The sequence below is a fragment of the Mus caroli genome, chromosome 9, assembly GCF_900094665.2.
Source record: "Mus caroli chromosome 9, CAROLI_EIJ_v1.1, whole genome shotgun sequence".
In the NCBI taxonomy this organism is placed as follows: domain Eukaryota; kingdom Metazoa; phylum Chordata; class Mammalia; order Rodentia; family Muridae; genus Mus; species Mus caroli.
In genome coordinates, this window is record NC_034578.1 from 45,464,953 (window position 1) to 45,487,511 (window position 22,559).

The following is a 22,559-nucleotide window of genomic DNA, read 5'->3' on the forward strand; positions in this document are numbered from 1 at the left end:
AGGGAGGGAGGGAGGAAAGAAGGAAGGAAGGAAGGAAGGAAGGAAGGAAGGAAGGAAGGAAGGAAGGAAGGAAGGAAGGAAGGAAGGAAGGGGCAAATAAAATGTACAAGAAACACATAGAGACACAGAGATACACCCGTTTGCTCATAGAAATCCCATAAAAACACAAAATTGAAAACTATAATATACAAGCAAAAGACCTATAAGGTTAAAAAAATATGCCCAGACAAAGCATTATAAGTCAAAACTCAATCAAACAAACACTCCAAAAATACCACCGAATTCATTTTGCTGTTGGTTGCTGTTGGTCGTCTACTGCTGAGCATGGGGTGTGCTCTTAGGTGTGGTTTGTATATTCAGTGAGACTCCCTTGGAGAAAACTAATTTTTCCTTTGATAGCTTCTGGGTTAGGGATGGGGGCTGCTGTCCACTTCCCCTCTCTTTGGACTTACTCTTGATTTTTCTTGGACAAGCTCAGGTTTTGCTGTGACTGTCACACACAGACACCAGACTTCTAGATTCTTCAGCCTTTGAACCCCAAGTTGAGCTAGAGAGGCCTTCTCCGCTCATCCTGGGGTTGCCTTATTGCTCCTCTTTCCAAGGCTTCCAGCTTCTTGCCCAGAGCAGCTACTGGCTTCCTTGGCTTTGTAGCCTGGAGACAATCATCGTCTGAGATGACTCAGTCAGAGATGTTCCAGTCTCTGCTTATGCAAAGCCATCTAACCAACCCCCTCTTATACATACATTCCATTCACTCTATTCCTGTGAAGAACCATGCCTAGTGCAGACACCAAGTTTAAATTGCTTTCATCCTATGGTCAAGCCTATAGCTCAAGTATGTGGTAGCCAGTAGGATTCCTGGAGACCATAGGCTCAGGGGTGTGATACATAGAAAGAGATTAGGCCAAGTTCAGAAAGAGATGGTTACCAAACTAAACATCAGGGCAATCTCTGATCCAGGGGTCACCAGGAAAAATACAAACCACCCCCAGCCCCAACCCCAACCCCTGGAAGCCGAGGGAAATTATTGGTTGTGTGAATGATGGATGGGTAGGGCTCATTTCACTTGAAAAAAAAAATTCTATTGAGACAAGGTCTGAAGATGGACTCAAATTCCATATGTAGCCAAAGATGACTTTGAACTTCTGCTCTCCGGCTGTCTCAGCACCTGAGTGCTGGAATTCCAGGCACGAGCCACCACACTAGATTTCATGCGATACCCAGGGCTTTGTGTATACTAGGAAATCATTCTACCAACTGAGCTTCAGCCCTCTCTGCCTTACTGGAATCTTAAAGGATAAGATTAATTCAGGTGGCATCTGTGTTAGAATTCTCTTCCCCAAAGCATGGTTTTTAATGAATAAAACCACAGAACGTTGGACCTTGTGGGTACATAATTCAACCCTTCATTTTGTGCCATGGAAAACAGGGCTTTCAGAGGTGAAGTCCTTTGGCTTGACCCCACTCTCAGCTTTTCAGCAATTAAACAAGAGGTTTTAGCTTTTCATTTTCCAAGTCTTGACTCACATTAGAAAGATGAAGTCAATATATTGATTTGGCAAGGGTAAAGGTCCTATTAAACTGCTGAACTTTGCCGCACTTAGAAAGTTGGAGAGGGTGGGACAAGTTAAGGGGGACAGAGACTCCTCGTTGATCAGTAAGGAGCAATCAGCCAACAGCTTGTTCTAGGACCATCTGCCTTCCTTCCTGTGCCACTCTGCCTACATACCTGCTCCTCAAGAGTATAAAGTCACTTGGCTAAAAACAACCTACCTGTTTATTAAAGATCCAAAGGCCTTTTTTCTCTGAAAAGGAAGAGATGGTATCTAAACAGGAGAGAAACTATTTTCTGGTTTTCAACACTTAAGTCAGAACAAAGGTAATATTAACTCAATGGTCTGTGGAAGGTTTGCAATTCAGCCCCAGTCTTCCCATTTATTTATCAGACACCATTAAAATTAAAATTAGAATCTGGACCCTAGTCTTTTAGTCAGCAACCAACGCCACCAAAATACTTCTTGGTTTTTTTTTTTTTTTTTTTTTTTTTTTTTTGGTTTTTTTGGTTTTGTTTTTGTTTTTGTTTTATATTAAAAGATTTGCAAAAGCACAAAAACTTCTTGTCCCTTTGTTAAATGAACAGGAAATAGGAGATGATGGTATGTTAACCACATAATCTAATATTCAACAGTTCTCACGCTAAACTGGCCTGGAGCCTCTGTGTAGGGTGACTAAAATTTGCATCTTGTGTATAAACCCAAAAGGAAACATTTTTATATTTGTAAATGTAATCACATACTTTTTTGTTAGAGGAAAAATGTGCTGAGCTCTCTTCCCCTTTTCCTAGCAACCTCATGAGTGTCCAAAGGAAATAGGTTTCTTGTTTTGGAAGGTTTAATTTCTATTTAAATTCCTTTTGGTGTGCATGGTCTCAGGCTTGGAAAGGCTTTAGTAAGAGCCGTGTGCGCCCTCTGCTGGTCTCACAGAGGCCAAGCAATCTGCTTCCACTCTGCATGAAACTGGCCAGCAAAGAAGAGAGGAAGGACCAAAAAGCTGAGATTCTTACTCCTGCTGCAAAATACGAAGCAGGATGCGCCCGTGAGTCCATCCCCAGTGGTGTTTCTCTTTGCTATAGTATTCAAAATTCAGTATAGAAGTTGAACATGTTTTAGTAACAAAGTTGAGCTGCACAGACCTGGGCTATGAACAAGAGGCACAGCTGTAAGGCAAGCCTGGCATGTCTTGTTTGGATGGACTCTGTCAGAACAGGCTAGCAATTCCTGAGCACCAAAACACCTATTTATTACAGTGTACTGTTGTAGGTTTATTTTGTTGCTGAGAAAGAAAAGCAAAAAACAAACAAACACACAAACCACTCTAACCAAAAGCAACTCGGGAGGAAAAGATTAATTTAGCTTACATTTCCAGGTCACAGTCCAACACTGATGGAAGTCTGGGCAGAAACTTAAGAAAAAGTCATGGAGGAATGCTTGCTAGGTCCTTTATGCTCACCTGTCTTTCTTATACCACCCAGAACCACCATTGATGCCTAGGGAATGAATGGTATTCCCCACAGTGGGCTGAGCCCTTTTATATCCATTAACAATCAAGACACTCCCCCTATACACACCTACAGGCTGATCTAATCTAAGCAACCCCTCAATATAGGCTTTCTTCTCAGATGACTCGAGGCTGTTTGACAATTAAAGCTAACTAGCCCACATACTTTCTAGATGCTGTGAGACTCCACGACCTCTGCCCTCCCCCAGGGATTAAGGCCCATAAAGCCAGAGACAAGCTTTAGAATGTAATGAGAGTATGGTAAATATCTTCTGAGTGGATGCCTAGCTCTAAATAAGGTTGGATTCCAAGTGTTCGTTAAGAAAATCTAATGAACGTAGCAACTTGTGTTTCAATAGCTGTTCTAGAAGGAGTTAATTATACCGCCGATTTCTAATATAGCATAGCAGGCTATGGGATGGCTTTATGGGCATCTCATTTGATTTCAATCCAGTCCTGAGAGATGCCTATTGCCCTTGTTTTCGAGAAGGGTCCCTAGCCTGATGAGAGTGGTGTGGTACTCTAATGATGATCATATTTTCTGTTCTCAATCTCCAACATTCTCCCCTCTACATGATTTACTGGTTGCCTCGAATCTCCAAGTTGGCCGGAGGTTAAAATTAGAGAGGCAGTCACAGTCTTCAAAGCGGAGCCTGGTAAGCCATATCATGAACATGTCCTTTGATTACTCTTGACAGCCAGATGATAGGAATTACCAAGGCTGGGCTGCATAACGCTAAATGGGCTAACCACCTCTTTAATAGCTTTCTTTCTCTCTGTTCTTCCCCAGGGCATTATGCATAGCCCTACAGTCTCCTACATCATACAAGTCTGCTTAGGGTGAAACTCTTCAACACTTCCCTCAGAAAGCCCGATGGAAAAAGTCAAACGCGAGTGGTCAGAGGTCAAAGACATTTACAAGCTGGGATGAGAGTGACCTCTGGTCTGTTTGCTCATGACTTGGTGGGTCTATTTTATTTCAGAAAAAGGCAAAAACAAACAAAAACAAAAGCTGAATGTTTGTTTAGGTCTGGGGTTTACTGAAAGAACGAGCCAGTAAAGGGTGGGCCTCTGACAGGCAAAAGTCATTTCATGCTTTTCAGGTACACACTGCTCTCAGGCTCTTCTTCCCTCCCGAGTCACCAAACACACCCTTATTTGGCCTGCAAGATGCAGAACAAACACTATGGGTTTTGGCCCCTTCTCCCTCAAGCATGCGGTACTACTATCTCTCCATCCGAGCCCTTCTCTAATTTCTGGTGTTATATTTTGTTTGCACATCAGTTTTTCCGAACCGCTAATTACTCCTTAGGAGGAAGAAGCAACATCTTTTGAAAGAAAAATGCAAGTTCTCATAATCCAGTCTCAGAAGCCCAGAGAATAGGCAAGAGGGTTTTTCTACCTTTTTGGATCACAGTCGGTACTAAATGGATGCTACACCATAGCCCAGTAGCAAGTCATCAAGTTGTGATGGTCGACTCTAATTGGTAACTTGACACAACCCGAAATCAACCTAGAATGAGTCTCCGTGAAGAGTCATCTACACTGAGTGGCTTGGCCTGTGTAGATGTCTGTGGGGGAGATTGTCTTAAGTCAACTGATGTGGGAAGACCCAGCCCCGTGTGTGCAGGGAGCCCTAAACTCTCACAGAGGAGATTGACTGGGCTGAGCAAACTGAATAATAAGCAAGGAATGGATAGTGTGTGCATTCCGTTTCTCTCTGCTCCTGACTGTGGGTGTGGTATGATTAGCTGGTGGAAGCTTCTGCCTTGACTTCCCCACAATGGTGGGCTGCACCCTGAACTTCCTTTCTCCCATAGCCTGCTACTCGTCAGAATAATTTCTCACCGCACCAGAAAGGAAAGGAAAACATCAGTAACCAGGAATATAGTGATCATCTTTCAGATGGCTCCACAGCCAGGAAGCTAACTCTGGGTGGAGGATGCCTACAGGGCTCACTTAGCTGTGTGTAAGTGCAGGTCAGTATGCGGGCAGAGAGATATGCAGATTTGTAAAACAAAACCTCATAAAATATTGTTGCGTGCTGATCCACTATTAGCATTTTTGGGGGGTCCGGTTTGTTCCCTGTCATTTTTATAATGTGCATTGTGACAGTCAATTGATTTTATGATACTCCAGTGGATGGTAACTTGCAGCGTGAAAATATTGATGTAGTGGATACTTTATCCTGCACTCCCCTGCCCCGCTTGTTCTCCCATTTTCTGTTTGTATTTATGGGATGCCTTCAAGCTGAGGGGTTTAGATCAAGAGAAATAGCAATAAGAGAAAGAAAGGGTCTGGACAGGGTGTAGGAGAAACAGTACCCTACCTGTCCCCTGGCATGACCCTTTTATAGGGTCTGGGCTTCCTTACAGTATGACCGAGTATCACAAGCTAACCAAAGTGTTCGTAAGAAACTTCATTAAACTTGAACTGCAAATAAGACTGCTTCTGGGCCTAGATCAATGTCCACAAACCACAACCTTGGTCCAAATCTCCCTATCCAGTTATTTCAGTGAGTGAAGTTTGATTTTCAGTTTCATGTCATCTGTAGCTGACTCTGCTCCAACTATGAGTTGTGTAGCCTTGATGGAGGCTTTAATGCCAGTACTTGGGAGGCAGAGGCAGACAGATCTCTGTGAGTTCAAGGACAGTGAGACCCTCTCTCAACAAACGAACAAATAAGAAAAGACTGTATGATCCATGATGCCAGAAAGCATTTGCTCTTAGCCAACCATGATCTAGACAGAAAAAAGTTCTCTGCCACTTGGGCAGGAAGCCAGCATGGCTCTGACACACAGGCTGGGTAGTAACTTTCCCCACGTGGCCCTCCCCAGAAGTGTCAGGCTGGGCATCCTGAGCAGAGATGCTGAGCAGGTAGACTCTGGGTGGGGACGACAGAGAGCACAGTCTTTGGCAGCAACTGGGAGCACCTGTCATGTCTCTATGTCTGCAAAGACGGGGGCTCTGGAGCCAGCTGTCACTGGGGCTTTATTTACATGCCCAAGACCTGGCACAGGAATAACCATACAGAGCACTAAATACATGTTTGCCGAATAGCTCCTGAATCAGGAAGGACCTGGTGGCACGTGGTGTGGGAACTGTTTTCTCATGGATGCTCTTGACAAGCACACCAGTGGGGAGTCCAGTGAAGGGCTCCTCTCCTACACAGCGATGGAAACGTCTCTTCTCAGCTGCTTTGGCAACTGATAGCAAAGATGCGATTATGATGATTGTGATAATAATGGTGATCTAACCATCACCATTTACCGGATGCCTGGTGAGTATGAAGCATCCCTCTGGATTCTTTCTGGCTTGTAGTTCACTCCCATCATCTTAGCCAGTAGTTCTATTTCAGTCTCATTTTGTGAGTGAGGAAACTGAGGCCGGGGATGGTTAGATGGCTTCCTAAGGAGAGACATCCACAGGGGTGATAGAATTTGAAAATGAGATGGGATTTAGAAAGAAACAAACAACAGACCACTGGGATGAATAGGAAGAAATGCCCTCAGCTCTCCTTTGATCCCTGAAGTTAGACTGGTGCTGGTGTGGGGGTAGGGAGTCCATTAGATCCTGGCTGGGCCCAGAGCAGAATCATCAGCATCAGAGGCTGGGGTATGCCAGGTCTCTCCAGGAGGAATGCAAGGGAAGGATGCAGCTGCTCCCTAGGAGGTTAATCTTGAATAACTGATGTCCCAGCAGGCAGGTGTGAGCACGATTCATGTGTGATTCACAGGTGTGGCAATAACTGCATGTTTGTGGTAGTGAAGCCTTCTTTTGTGAGTACAGGTAGAGGAGACCAGATTTCTCAGTTACTCTGACCCTGAGGGTTCCATAGCCTTAATATGTGTCTGGAACACAGAGGATGGTCTTTGACTGCCTCCCCAAGCCTGAACCCGCCCCACCACCCTGCCCATTCAGTTTCCACACCATACAGTGAGCACTGCATTCAGAGACACAGCCTGAAATGAACCAGCAGGCCTTTAATTGGGATCACAGGGTGTCATTCAGCTCTGCCTGGCTTTCGCCCCACTAGGGAGAAGAGTCCTTCATTATTAGATGTGGTAGAAGAGTAATTTTGAGAAATCACCTCAAACTGCTCAATGGTGTAACCAGCTTCTTCCACAGCATCTCGAACAGTCTCCCATCCCAGGGGAAGGCTGGAAAACTTCTGCTCCCCAATCATGTAGTAGCTACTCTTCAGGGCATCTACTATCACCAGGAAGCCTCCTGGCTTGAGCAGACTGCCCAGGTTCCTGAGGGCAGTGCGATAGGCCGGGAGGTCAGGGCAGGCAGCATCCAGGCACAGCGTGCTGAGCAGGCAGTCAGCAGGAGGCAGAGAGACCCCACCCAGAGGCTGGCTCTGGGTCACATCACACTTTAGCACCTGCTTGATTGCCCGCCTCAACTTCTCCTCCTTCTCAGGTCCCTTCGTTCTGAAAAGCAGATTCAAACCAGAGTCACTTGCTGCTCTAGATGCGGAGACCCCAGATTTCTTTGTTCAGATCTGCTCAGCATGGTTCATACTGTGGATTCTAAGTTCATCCTAATCTGGTGTCTGCATATTACCGTATGACCCGAAGCTGGGTCAAATGTCTTTATAAAGCAAATAATGATTCGAATAATCACAACAATCCTGTCTGCTTCTAAAACAAAGTACTACTCTCCATGAAATGATCTTTTATTTTTATACTTTTTAAATTCTTAGTACTGTCCTTGACCTCTGTCAAGCTGCAAGCTGGTAGCTCTTGACCCTCACAGAGTAAACAACAGGGCATAAGTGCTGACTGATTGTTGTTACAGTAGTTATCTATTAATGATGGGCTGGGATCTAGCAAAGACAGGTTTTGAAGCTGTTGATCACGGGGCCTGGGAATTGGGCCCAGTGGACGAGAGTGCCTGCCTAACATGTACTACGCCCTGGGTTCCATCCCCAGCATCATATAAATCGGGTGTGGCACTGTCTGTCTGCAATTCTAGCACACACTCGTGAGGTAGAGGTAGAGTCAGGGGGATCAGAAGCTGTCTACCTAATGAGTCCAAGGGCAGTCTGGGCTATAAGAGCCTATGTGAGAGTCTGGTTCAAAAACAAACAAAGAAAAAAAAAGCCCTATTGATCATCCTATCACCCTGGCTGTAGGAGGAACTATGCCTCAGCCTCTGCATAAATCCGGGTGGGGCAAGGGTGGGGGCACATCCACTAAGGCATCTCCTGCAGGAGGACCTAATTAAGGATTGCCTGAGAGACCAAGGATTACTGACACGGACAATGCCAGCCAATTGGGAACTGCTGTTTACGCTTTCTTGGGACCAGTGGGGCGTAGGTGGAGGGTATTACAGGAGCTTGCAGCAGCGTTTAGATGAGCTTGCCGTGGCTTTTCTCATATGCTCCTGGAGTCTGAGTCATTGACTCTGAGCCATCTCATCTCCAATCCCCAAGGGCAGGTAGGGTCAGGCAGTGAGAGTAAGTAGTCCAGGGCACATGCAGTACAGGGCAGGATCTAGAACCACTTCCTTTCTCCTGACTGCAGATAGCCATCTATTTCCTAACAGATCATTCTCTTGGTAGCCTCTACAAGACACTTGTCTCTTTTTGCCAGATTGATAGAATTTCAGTTGGTCAATGGAGAAGAGAAAGCAGGAGATGAGGTCCTATAGTTTGGTCCTATAGTTTACATTCGCAATGTCTCTCAAAGGCTCTTGTGTTAAAGGCTTGGTCACCAGCTCTTTCTATTGAGAGGTGGTAGGGCCATTAGAAGGTGGAGTCTAGTAAGATGTACTTATGTGCATGCTCTCAAAGGAGATTGTAGAGCCTGGGTGTCCTCTCTCTCTTTCTTGAGAAAGCGAGTGACTTTTCTCCATCAGGTATTCCTACCATGATGCTCCACCAAACATCTATAAGCAATGTGAGGCTGTGAGATAAACTAAGTCTTTCTCGTTGCAAATCAACCGCCTCAGGTATTAGCTATAGAAAGGAAAAGCCGACTGACACGCAGGATTCGTTTTTTGTGTCTGTTAGGGGAGAAAAGAAGGGACCAAGTAAATAAACACATAGAACCCACTAGAGAAACTAGAGAGAGGAACCAGAAAAGGGAAACTAGCAGAAAGTCAGGGAGGAAGGAATGGGTGTGGGATGGACTAAGCCCTGAGCTCCACTAGGAGCCCTGATCACTGCTGCAGAACCTTTAGATGAAACTGCTTGGCGAAGCACCTGGCACATGCGCAGCTATAAACTGGGGGGGGGGGGGCACGACAACCCGTTGTCTGATACAGACCCCAGAGTCGAGATGGCCATATGAGGTCGAAGCTTGATGGAGACAGAAGAGGGTGTTCCAACCTCAGTCAAGAAAGAAGAGCTTAAGTTGGGACAATTTCTGCTCAGGATGAAAAGCCAATGCTTTGTGGAAGACTTAAATCTGCCTCTGGGCAGAACGACTTGAGGTGGAGGAAGCGGTCCGCGGCCATCTAGTCTGAGTGTTTGATTAAAACTTTTAAGCCTGGGGCATTCAGCTAGTTGCCAGTGTCCTTTGAGTTGCCATAACCTTTCATATGAATGGTTTGATTATGAGCATAGGAAAGGGTAGTATCAGGAGCCATCGGAGAAACGTGCCCAAACCACAAGGTCATAGTTCACATCTACTGGGAGAGCTAGCAGGAAAAACACGGACAACAAGCGTGTCAACTAATGGTCAACAATGGATTTTGATGTTTACTACAACGTGTGTGGACCCAGGAGACATTATATCAAGTTATAGAAGCCTGAAACCAAAGTCTATGTGCTACACAGGCTCACTTACACACCATGGCCAGGAAGGCTCCAGAGATTGAAAGCAGGGCAGAGGTTGCCAGAAGCTAAGGGATTTGGCAGGGGAGGAGGTGTGAGAAATGACAGCAAGTGCCAAGTGATACAGGGGTTTTGGGGCGGGGCGGGGTGGGGATTACAAAAATACTCTAAAATTACTTGAGGTGAGATTACACAACTTTGTGGATACACTGAAAACCACTGGGTCCCGCTTTAAATGTATCTATCTACTGGTGGTATGGTTCTAGCTCAATAAGCCACCCTCTCTAAAAGGGGGCAACCAGGAATGGTGACATACACTTTCAGTCCTAGCTCTCACAAGGCTGAAGGGAAGCAAGGGGATTGTGAGTTCAAGACCATTGTGGGTAATATGTGAGTCCAGGTCAGCCTGGATTATGTAGCGAGACTGTGGAGAAGAAAGGGGAGGAGAAGAAGAGAGAGAAGTGGAGGGGAGAAGAGAGTGAGAAATATACAGAAAGGGCAGAGGCTTAGCAAGGTGTTACAGGGAATTTTTACAACAAACACTGGTCTCTGCATAGGGAATAAAAAATGGGGGCTGGAGAAATGGCTCAGTGGTTGAGAGTACATATGGCTACCTGTGGTGCCTGTTAGCACATCAAAACTCAGGCTGGTCAGCAGGCTCCGCCAGGATCCCAAGTACCTGTTACACACATTTCAAAGTGTATCCTAGTCCTTCTCACCTCTTCCCCTACCCCACACTCCCTCTAGCTCACCGGCTTGGCTTCTGTCCCCAGCTACTCACTCTCCATATAACCCTGCTATTCTCACTATGTTTTCTCTCTGTCTCTGTCTCTGTCTCTGTCTCTGTCTCTGTCTCTGTCTGTCTCTGTGTGTGCCTGTGTGTGTCTATTTGTGTGTCTGTCTGTCTGTGACTATCTGTCTGGTTCTCTGTGTATGTCTCTGTCTGTCTGACTCTCTCTCTCTCTCTCTCTCTCTCTCTCTCTCTCTCTCTGTGTGTGTGTGTGTGTGTGTTCTGTCCCTGCTTCTCTGACTGTGTTTTCTCTATTCTCTATCCCCTGTTATTCTCCCCTATCTTGCAGAGAGCCCTTTCTGTGCCCAATGTGCTGGCCATATTCAGTGTACTTCTTTCTCTCTCTGCTTTGGGTTCTTCCAAATGCCGCTTACTGTTCTCTCTCATATCTACAATAAAAACCTTCTCCTTAGCCATACCATGGAGCAGTGGTGCCATCAGTTTTTAACTGAACTCAGGTCCCAGTGGCCACACTGGGCAGCTCGTAACCTCCTGCAACTCCAGCTCAGGAGGATCTGGCATTTCTGAACGTCATGGGTCCCTGCACCCACTGGCACATACCCACCCCCCACACACATATATACATAATTTAAAATAATAAAAATCTGTTTTAAAATTACCCTTGGTTGGATCTACCTGCTCCTTATCAGGAATGAAGACAGCCCTATGGCAACCACTTTGTCCCAATTTGTCTTGGATTTTCCTCATTTAAAAATCTCCTATGCTGAAATGTCCTGCACTGTATTGGGCAGAGCAGAGCAACTATTATCCTAAAGGCAGGGAGACTTGTTCCAAGGCTACCACCTAATCCTGCTAAACACAGATAATTTGTCAGAACGTATTAAGAAGAAAAGCTGATGATTAAACAACAGACATCTATGAGAAACAGATTTAAATAGGTAAAGAAAGTAGAAAAAATGAAATTACCTGTCTGCACAAACACATAACAAGCATACAGAAGAGGCTAAGGAAATACAGCGTGGCAGCTTTGGGGCTTTTGCTTGATTTTTTATTTTTGTTGTTTGTTTGTGGGATTTGGTGTATTTTTTTCTTTTTTCTTTGGATGTTTTAAAATGTTGCTGTAGGTCGGAGACATCGTGAGAATGTGTATTTAACCGATGACGTCAGAAGCAGCGTGGACCTTTGTGCTCTATTGTGCAGTGAGCTATTTTAAAGACGCAAATTACCACAGAACTAGCACTTGCCAGTCAGATGATGACGAAAATTGTTCCCACACAGCGAAACCCACTGTGAAATCTCAAAAGCTCACAGAAAATGTGCCAACCTGAGGAGGGGAGTTTGTTAGGCGCTCCCACTGCCTAGGTACCTGCTTGTCCTTGGCCTCGTAGCAAACACTGGTGAACTCAGTTGCCAAGGCAGCTGTGTAAAGATTACCCCTCAGGGCTCCTTGAGGACTGCAGATCACACCCACAGGGAAATGGACTCGCCTGGAGACCTGGGCAATTACCACTCAGACTCGCAGTTAGCTCAAGGAGAAGGTGATAAACACACACCAGAACAGCATGGCGCTTGGTTTACAGAAAGCTAACTGCAGTGTGGCCACTGCTCTCCATGTTAGGATCGATCCTTTCAAATAGAGACTGCCATTTCCTCTGTAAATACACTATGTACACAAGCCTAAGGGACACAGAAGAGAAGGAAAGAACAGGTAAGGACTCCTGGGAAGAGCCCTATGTGAAGATGTCTTCCCATACCCAGTGGTTATCTTGAGATTCTGCCTACCCTGAGAGGCAAGGCAGTTGTTGTTAAGTCAGAATGTCCACAGGGGACTTTTCCATTATGATTCTCTGCCCTACGTCCCACCCCTAGAGACTCCAGCAAACCCTCCTGTGACAAAGCCATCAAAACGTCTCAAGGAAATAAAGGCTAAAGAAGCCTGGTGTGGTGGCACATGCCCTAAATTCCAGCATTTGTGAGTTGAAGGCGGGAGGATCTTGAGTTCAAGGTCACTCTCAAATTCATAAGGAGCTTGAGGCCAGCTGGAATACACAAGACCCTATCTCTACATAACAAAGAGAAGTCAAACCAACTTGATCAGAGGCGGGAAGGATTGCCCATAATCCTTCAGCACAGCCCACACTTGAATCAGGTGGAAAAGGTACATAGTGGAGTCTTAAAGATAGGATACATCCATTCATTTATTTTACACTCACATCTAAACCTCTGGTATGTGATAAATGGGTACTGGGGACTCAGAGATGAGCAAAAGAGAAGCAGCTCCCATCTTCCTGGAGGTTACAGAGGGAAAGAGAGAGAAAACGGTTAATTTAAGGATTACTCGTCAAAATATAAGTAAAACGGAGAAATTCAGGAAGGAACAGAACATGGGATGTTGAGATCCTGGCTTGATCTATTCCACAGTGGAAAGAAACAGAGCCACGTTAAGCAGAGATGTGGAGAAAACGTATAACATCATTGTATGAGGCTGAGAGAAGAGCAAGGGGGAGAAAGATGGTTCAGCCTGAGAAGTCAGCATGCACAAAGACCACCAGGTGCAAGACATAAGGAGAAGAGTGTGTGCCAGTGGGCCTGGACTGTCAGACAAGTGAAATCCTGGGTGCCAGACAACAGAAGTTCTGTTGAGTATGCTTAGAATTTTACTTTCTGGGCCAGGTGTGGTGGTGTCCACCTTTGATCTCAGCAGGATCAGGAGGCAGAGGCAGGCAGAGTTCTGTGAGGTTAAGGCCAGCCCAGTCTACAAAGCAAGTTCTAGGTTATCAGGGCTACACTGAGAGACAAGTCTCCAAAACTGGGATTTTTGCTTTCTCTCCTAGGACATGTAAAGGGTGACACTCAAAGGTATGTCAGGACCAGACGTGGTGGCACATGCCAATAATCACAATACCCCGGAAGCAGAAACAAGAGCATAAGTTGGAGGCCACCATGTAAGACCTTGCTTCAAAAAAGGGAGGAAGGCCCTGATCAGAAGTACGCCTTGAGATGTAGAGAAGTGAGAGAAAGGACAAAAGTGGAGATGAGAGAGTACTTCCCCAGGGAAGGTAGCTTGGACAAAGAGGTAACTAAATATTTCAAGAATAACACTGATGAAAGGGAACACGAAGGAAGAAAAAGTGGACAGAAGCTAGAACTGGGTTAGGCATGGTCCATAATAGAGAGGGCGATGACACGATTGACCTCCAGGCTTTGGGGTCATCCAACAAATTGTCTGATGACATCATTCAGGGAGCCAGGAATACTGGCTATGGAGGAGATCCCGGTGGGTCATCACTTTACTCTGGCTACACTGACTTTTCAGGTCCTATAAGACTTAGAAACAGAGATGTTCATAGTTGAATGGAAATGACTAATTGAAGGTTTCTTAACCAATCCAATCAATATTTGCAGAGAGTTAATGTACCTGAGAGATGGGAGAGTGCCTATCTGAGAAAGAGAGACATCTCCAAAAAAGAATCAATCAGTGGATTGTCACCATGACCATCAAGATCCTAAGGAGGAGGAGGAGGTGGAGGAGGATCAGTAAGCTTTTTGTGGGTTTGAAAATGCAGAGACACTTGCAACGAACACAGAACATTGGAGTGAAGAACAAATTTCTCACAGTTGTGTATAATTTTGGACAATATACCAACTCTTGTTGTTAGTATGCTATCTGTTTTATTTTGTTTTGTGACAATCTTGCCTTTTAGTTTTTTGCTTTTTTTTAAATATAAAAAATGATTGTAATGAACTTATAAATAAAAGCGTCAGACAGCTAGGTTAATAAAGTAATGAAATAAACATGTGCCTTGCAGCCCTGGCTAGGCTCAACTTCATTCTGTGGCTTCAGGCTGGTCTTGAACTTGATGATCCTGCTGTCTACCTCCTGAGGGCTGGGATAACCAAAGTACACCACCATGCCCAACCCTTACCAACCTCAGTGGGGAGAGCTCTGGCTTCAGGGATCAGCTACTTCTTCAAGATTTCAGCTCTTTCCTCATAGGCTCAGTGGGCCAGGCACCTTCTGATGAGGCACCTGGAAGTCTCTGTCCTCCCTAACTCCCCACTGGCTGTATGGAAGGTGGAGAGAAGAGCTTGGACGGCACACCCATAACTCCCTTCCCTTCCCTGTGCATCCCCATAGGTCTGCAAGAATCTTGGCTCTAGATGTAGCTCTCTCCACCTATCCTCATGGTCACCTCAGTAGATCTCATAGAAGTAGGAACCCAAGCTCTGTGCACAGTCAGTGAGGTCTAAAAGTCTGCATTTCTCCTTAAAACAAACAAACATCTATAGGTGTTTTGCTTGAGTGTATGTCTGAGCACCAGCATGTGTGCCTAATGTCTTGGGAGGCCAGAAGAGGGTGTCAGATCCTCTGGAACTGGAGTAATAACAGACAGTAATTAACACCATGTGGATGTTGGGAATTGGAACTGGGTACTCTGGAAGAGCAGCCAGTGTTCTTAGGCACTGAGCCATCTCTGCAACCCGAGAATTTGCATTTCACACATGCTGCTACAGGATACATTGAAGCTGCTAATCTGGAGATCCCAAGGCTAAGCAAAGTGTTCCGAGGGGCTAAAGACTAGCTTACATTATTTCCATGATTTCTCTTCTAAATTTCTGTTTCTTTTTTTCTGTACGTGCATGTGTGTGTGTGTGTGTGTGTGTGTGTGTAGCCTCAGAATCCAGAAGAGAGATTCTCTAAAACTGGAGTTACAGGTACTGTGTGTGAGCTACCCAAATGTGGGTGCTTGGAACTGAATTCAGGCCCCCTGAAACAGCAGCAAGGCCTCTTAAAGCTACCAATACGAGGACAGCTTCTATTTGTATAATTTCTTAAGGAAAGAATTCATTTCCCTTGCTCATGACAGACCTGGGGTATTAATGATATTAATATCTCATGGTTTACAGTGAGGGTTTGGTAACTGAATGTTTAAAACTTCCAAATAATTGTGAAATGAATGATTTTTAAATGTCTGAGTCACACTTCCAAAGCAGTAGAAGAAAGCAGCTAGCTCATATTGTCCTTGGAAGCCATCAGCACAAGAAATATCTCCAGATAAAGAAGAAGTAATCTCGGGGGAAATAGACTGTAGGTTGATAGAGGTACTCAGAGATGCAAGAGAGACATAAGCCGAATGGGATCACTATCGCTCCCAAAATAGTTGAAGCTGCTGGATCTGGTGTGAGGATAAGGGAGGGATGCAGGCACTTCCTGCCAAAAGTACAGTTCCTCATCCTGGCCAAGTGATGGGGATGGGAGTGCGTCTTGCGAGGCAATTGTTCTGAGCTGATGATTCTATTGGGAGATAAGCAGTTCTTTTAGTATCTTGCTAGACTGAAGGGCTCGTCTTTGAATGAGATGCAGGCAGTGATGTCTAGGCAAAGCGGGAAACGAGGCTCCCAGGGTTTTTAGGACACGTGCTCTGGACTTCAAAAAGATACATCGTTTCATAGTGGCAGAGAATTTCTGTTTAATACATTTTCTCTGAAATTCTATCAATCCTGCTCAATTCCTTATTTGCTTAATACATTGTGATAGTGTCCAAATGTTCATAGGAAGTTATACCAATTCTGTCCTGGGGAATCATGTACTTCATATTAAAAAAAAAAAGAGTAGTAAGATTCACCTTCATTTTTGAGAATGTATCTTCACTTATGCTAGGTGTATAAGAGGTTTCTAAGTTAAGCTGACATATGAAAACTGCCTCTCAACTTGTTACTAAATGCCATAACCTTAAATGTGGCCTCAAAGACCCTAAATGATCAGACATTTGTCTGACTTCTGATAGGAGCTAAAGGGCAGAAGGACTTCTCCTATCTCATTCTCTGTTCTGGCCTAAGAGCTAGTATTATGGGGTGCATCACAGTTGTTCAACCTAAGTTGGTTGGATGGATGAGTATATGAGTAGGTAGGTGGGTGGGTGGATAAATAGATGAACAGGTGGGTGGGTGGATGGATATATGTGTGGGTGGAGAGGTGAATAAATTGATTGATGGACGAATCGATGGGTGAGTGGGAAGATGAATGAGTGGATGGACAGACAGATAAATGGATGGATGGATGGATGGATGGATGGATGGATGGATGGGTGGATGGATGGATAGGTGGGTGGATGGGTGAATGGATTGACAAAAAGATGAGTGGGTAAGTAGATGGATAAATGGATGAATGGATGGATGGATGGATGGATGGATAGATAGATGGACAGATGAATAGATGGATAGATGCTAGTTCCTTTAAACATTAACCAAGTAGCACTAGTTTTTCAGAACCCTCATCTGAGTTTCTATGCCCCAATAGAGAATTATTTGAATCAGAAATCAAGAAGTCAATCCTATTGCAATAGCTATTAAAAATAAATAAAATGTAATATTTAATATTATTTTATTAATGTATTTATTAATAAATATAATATATAAATTAAAAATGAATTTTGCTAAAACAAGCCAATGATCTTTACACTAAAAACATCAATGGAGAAGAATAGTGCAGACACCAACAAAATGGAAAGATCTGTTCGCTGATCTGAAGAACCAAGATCATGAATATGTCCATACTACCCAAAGCAATTGGTGTAGCCAATGCCATTCCTCTTAAAACACTAATGACAGGACTAGAAAACAATTCTAGAATTTTTAGGCAACCGTACACACCAAGCCCAAATAGCACCAAGATAATATCAGAAATCACACACTACTTAGCTTCAACAACAACAGCAGCAGCAGCAGCAGCAGCAACAACAACAACAAAGCTATAGTCATCAAACCAGCAAAGTCTTTCCACAAAACAACACCACCACCTAGAGAACACAGAATAATGGAACAGAATAGACAGTATAGGACTAAGCCATGCATCTGCAGCCAGGTGGTTTTCAAGGAAGATGCTAAGAGGACACACTGGAGAAAGGACCACCTCTGTGACAAGCACTTTACCCACTGACCGTCTCCCAGATCCTAAAGACTCTAACTTTATGGATGGTAAGTAATGAATTCTTTCCCCATAATTGCTTCATGTTATTTCTGTTGGCTAAAAAAACACACCTGTCAACGTTTTGCTGTTTCCGGTGGTGTGGGCATTAGGCATTAGCCACCACCTTTGTGTTGGATGACTGATAACCAAATAGTACTCTGGTGGTACATCTGACAGCCCAGCTATTCTCCTGAGCCCTCACCTTCCATTCCGAGTTCCCTTTGGTCTTTGAGTTTCTTTTGCATTTCTCATCTGGATCTTAGTGGTAGTCTGGGCTAATAGAAACATGCAGGTCCCTTCAGAAAGTTGAAGAGCAGATACTCATCCCTCTACCTGTTGCCTTCAAGATCACACACATAGGTGACCACTGGGGACCAGTCAAAGGCTCCTGGATCCTTCTTCAGCCACTTCTGCAGCTCCCAGAGGTTCTGGTCTGTGTAGTCAGAGACAATGATCTCCTTGAAGGACTCACAGGCAGAGAGAAGCTGATAGATGGTGGGGCCAGAGCCAATGTCAATCAGGAGTTCTCCCTTTACACCACCTGGGACAGAAGAAGGGCAGGGAATCAGGCATCAGAAGGGAACAGGCAGAGCTGAAGTTACAGTGTCTTTACTGGGATTGTGCCATTTTTGTTGTTGCTGTTGTTGTTGTTGTCATTGTTGTTGTGTAACAACTGATTTTAAGGACTGGAGTGATGGTCCAGCGATGAGGGCCAGCATTCAGGTCCCAGAACCTGTTTAACAAGTCAGGCATCTTACAAATACCTATGATCCCATCTCTGAGAGGAGCAGAGAGGAGAGGCTCTCTGAGGCTTTCTGGCTTCCAGTCTAGTCAACACACAAGCCCTAGGTTTAGGAGGGGACGCTGCCCCACAGGACTAGGTGGAGAGAGTGATGGAAGCGGACACCTGATGCCCTCTTCTGGCCCCATGCATGTACCAGCATGGACCATGTACACATATGCTTAGATGGATATATATATATATATTTTTTTTAATTTTAAAATACTGAGATTAATTAATAATCAAATCACCCAGTTCTTAATATTTGGGGGGGGTCTTTACTTCATGAGTAGACAAACATTCCTTTCAAATAAGAGTAGAATTAAACTTTCTTCTTTCTTTCTTTCTTTCTTTCTTTCTTTCTTTCTTTCTTTCTTTCTTTCTTTCTTTCTTTCTNCTCTCTCTCTCTCTCTCTCTCTCTCTCTCTCTCTCTCTCTCTTTTTCTTTTTCTTTTTTTGGACAAGATCTCATTCTATAGACCAGGCTAGCCTGAAAAATCACTCTGTAGTCCAGGCTGTCCTCATGGAGATGATGAGCCAGATTCCATCGTGTCTCAGCTCCGTGCACCAGCCCAATGCTCTCCTGGCCGCTCCTCCAGAAGCAGGGAGTCACCCTGTGAAGTTAGCTTTTGGAGTCTTAGAGCTGCCAATCTTCCTTTCACTCAACTCTCCTAGAATCTCTAAACTGTTCTGTGAGGTGAAATGGCTCCTTCATGTCACCTAGAAAAGTCACTGTAGTTACAAGGACAGCACTCAGGCCCCCTGGCCTCCATTTTCAGAACCATACAAAAGACAATGGACATAAAATAACTTTGTAAACTGTAAAATAGTTAAGCCAACATTAACTTTTATTCTCATTGAACAAATAAGTGATTCCAAGAGACTGTCTAATAGTGAACACAAGTCCAGTCATCCCCCAAGGCACAATGTTACTCATATTTAGACAGACAAACTTACCCAGGCAGAATATCTTAAAAAGATTTTTCAGCAGATGTCTGAGGATCTCGTTTTCTGCACAGTGTCTGGACCCAAAGCTGTAATATTTTTCCAAGTAATCCCGAGGATTAAAATGACTTAGATAAGTGTCCTTGGAGGTGAAGCCAGATTCCATCGCGTCTCAGCTCCGTGCACCAGCCTGATGCTCTCCTGTCCCCTCCTCCAGAAGCAGGGAATCACCCTGTGAAGTTGGCTTTTAGAGTCTTAGAACTGCCAATCTTCCTTCAGCTCGGCCCATCCCTTAGAGACAGATGTTTGCTAAATACTGACAGTGAAATAGACTGCAGACGTTCAGGCTATTCCAGGAAGTGATGAAATTCCTGGAGAAGGGAGCTTAGGAGAAGAGGGGAGTGGCAGGGGGAGGACCATGAACTCCATGCAGCCCTCTGACCGGTGGTGCAGGTCAGAGGCAAACCTGTAGAAGCCCTGAGTCCAGAGAGACGGGTCATCTCCAAACAATCAAGTAGTCTGCTTGTTCTTGCAAGGATTCTCCCTGGAGGGTCAGGGAAGAGTCCCACAGAATGGTTTCAGTTTGAACAAACAAAAGAAAGAAAAGGGAATGTGGGGTGAGGAAACCAGCTCATGGCTAAGGAATGTTGGCTAGAGAAAAATAATCTTGGATGGAGTCTGGAAAGATTAATTTTTAAAACATGGACAGTGTCTTCCTAGATACAGTATGGTGTCTACCCTCTTGAGCACACTGCAGTCATGGTTACCTGCATAAGGCCAAGCTAACATGCCAACATGCCAGCACCACTAGGGCCCAATGAGTTCTAAAGCTGTGAGGGGTCGTGAATGTAGAAAGAGGGAGGATGTGTGATTAGTGTAAGAGATAGCCAGGGATGGGTATACTCATGATGCACAGTGAGAATGTATGAAACTGCCAAAGTATAATCAAAAGGTTCTATAAAAAAGTCTGAACATCAGATTAATCAATCAAAAACATGGTTAAGAGCTGAAAACATAATTCAGTTGGTAGAGTGCTTGCCTGCCATGCGTTTAGCCTGAGGCTTGCTCACCAGCACTGCACAAATCTGCCATGGTGCTTCCTGCATGTAGTTCCAGCACTTAGCACTAGGAGTCAGAACTTCAGGTTCAGCCTTGGCTCCATACATAGCAAGTTCAAGGCCCACCCAATGCAGCTGTGCCTTGCTCCCACCTCTGCCCCTGCTCTGCACTCCCCCAAGTTTCCTGCTGCCGCCACTGCCACTGAATTCAAACTCTGACAGTTCTTTCAAAGTAAGCTCCAAGAAACCTCAATTTCCTTACAGAATTCTTCCGGTTTCCATTCCTGGGCTCACAACTGCCAATTAGAATTCACCCTGCCCAGCTAAACCCTTCATTCTTGTGCCAGCATTTATTTGTTCCTGGATTTGTCTGTCAGTTATTTTTCTCACAGCTATTATGGAAGTGATGCGCTGACCAGTAGACGAGGGGCTGTGCCTTGAGTCTGTTTTCCCTGCTCTACACCCTGAGTTGCTTCACAGACTTGTTGCTCAAAATAGTGTTTGATTAACCAGCCGGAGATGTTGCACCAAATGCGAAAGCAGTAAGTTCCTGGCATCCCACGGGTCATGATTAAGCAAGAGCTCTTTGGTTACAAGGCATAAAAACTCACCCAGGGAATCTCCACTAAGGTTGGGAATGGAAGGTGCCCACAGTTACATAGTTAGATCCGTCTGAAAAAATAATTTTTTGGTTGATATTATAATTAAAACAAATTACAGGAAATCTAATGGGTTGATAAAACAAAAGCGAATAAGGACAACAACAAAAGCCAGGTAGCTTAGTTATTTTCCCTTGGTTCTATGACCTTTTGCCTGTCTTTGTAGGGTCAGATGCCTCTATTCTCTGCACAGCAGCTTCTCTTCCTCATCTACTGAATGCATCTGCATTCTGCCCTTTCCAAAGGGTCAAGGGCCATGTTCCCTACATCCATCGTCAGGAATGAGAATAGGATTCTAGCATCTCATTTACTCACGAAGGAAGAAATGCCTCCCGATTTGTCTGATGCACAGATATTTAAATGATAATAAGATTCTACATCTAGTTTTAGGCCAATGCATTATAAAAAAAAATTAGGTTTATAAGTTCCTTAGTAAAGGTATAACACCTACAAATTTCAAATAATGCTATATGTATTAAATAAATTAATCTGAAGATTACATTCAGTCCTGGAGAGGTGACTCAGGTCAGCTTGCCTACAAATCCAACAATCTGAGAACAACCCCCAAAGCCCAGGATGGACAGAGAGAACCAATTCCCTCAATCCATCCTCTGACCTCTATACATGTGCTTTGGAATGAACACACACACACACACACACACACACACACACACACACACACACACGCATGCACACAAGAAAAGGAAGGAAGAAAAGATTAAGCTATATTCACACACAATTCTTCAGCAACTACGCTTATAAGCTTAGGAAAAACCCAAATACCATGGTGATTTGCAAAGAGGAAATATTACAAACTAAAAATTACTCTGGCAAAAATTCTAAATTAAGGCAGGTAGTGGTGGCGCATGCCTTTAATCCCAGCACTCGGGAGGCAGAGGCAGGCGGATTTCGAGGCCAGCCTGGTCTACAGAGTGAGTTCCAGGACAGCCAGGGCTACACAGAGAAACCCTGTCTCGAAAAGAAAAAAGAAAATTCTAAATTAACGATTGCCTCATCAGTAAAACCACTAAAACTTCTGTGGTGCTTAATACGTCCCAAGAACTCCCTGCAGCATCTACACATGTTACTCACCCTGACAGCAGTTGTGTGAGTTAGGACTGTCACCTCCATGTCAGCATGTGAGGAGACTGAGGCACCGGCATGCTTCAGCGACTCGGCCACAGCCCTGTTTTAGATCTGTCCTAATTCAAATGCCTGTTCCCATGACGACTACACGACAAGCAAAGCAGTTTATGCCTGTGACTCACAACAGTCTAACAATTAAAATTCAATGAGTGCTAGCCACCACATTTGCACATTACAGGGGAAATAACTGGATTTATTCAATAGATGCAAAAGAAAGCTAAAATCCAGTGTCTATCCACAATAATAACTCTTCTCACATTAAGGATACAATGAGGCTTCCTTGAACCACTGATAAATATTATGCACAGACATTTTGCTGAATGATCATGCATTTGAAAGCTTTTTCTTTGACATAAGATCAGATACATGTGTTAACAATTATAAGGGTTGTTTGTTTTTGAGATAGGGT

General features: G+C 44.4%; 1 protein-coding gene across 2 annotated transcripts; it reads right to left on the minus strand.

Annotated features, from left to right (window-relative positions):
- Positions 1 to 7,005: 7,005 nt before the first annotated feature.
- On the minus strand, positions 7,006 to 22,173 carry Nnmt (nicotinamide N-methyltransferase). 2 transcript variants are annotated; one of them, XM_021172931.2, is made up of 5 exons: positions 22,097 to 22,173; positions 20,957 to 21,017; positions 19,300 to 19,831; positions 17,896 to 18,103; positions 7,006 to 7,493 (listed from the first exon to the last, which is right to left on the minus strand). In XM_021172931.2, exons 3-5 carry the CDS (start codon positions 19,451 to 19,453, stop codon positions 7,061 to 7,063), a joined length of 795 nt encoding a protein of 264 aa, XP_021028590.1. In that variant the 5' UTR covers positions 19,454 to 19,831; positions 20,957 to 21,017; positions 22,097 to 22,173; the 3' UTR covers positions 7,006 to 7,060. The 2 variants fall into 2 exon arrangements, with proteins under 2 accessions (XP_021028590.1, XP_021028591.1); XM_021172932.2 differs by lacking the exons at positions 20,957 to 21,017; positions 22,097 to 22,173 and having other exon boundaries at positions 7,251 to 7,313; positions 7,445 to 7,493; positions 19,300 to 19,834.
- Positions 22,174 to 22,559: the final 386 nt, after the last annotated feature.

Excerpts from the sequence above, each read along its gene's own strand:
- Nnmt (XM_021172931.2), bottom strand. The coding sequence starts at position 19,453 with ATGGAATCTGGCTTCACCTCCAAGGACACTTATCTAAGTCATTTTAAT. Across the intron at positions 18,104-19,299 it reads TTTTAAGATATTCTGCCTGG|GTGGTGTAAAGGGAGAACTC; the intron begins GTAAGTTTGTCT and ends CTTCTGTCCCAG. Across the intron at positions 7,494-17,895 it reads TGTGATCTTGAAGGCAACAG|AACGAAGGGACCTGAGAAGG; the intron begins GTAGAGGGATGA and ends TCTGCTTTTCAG.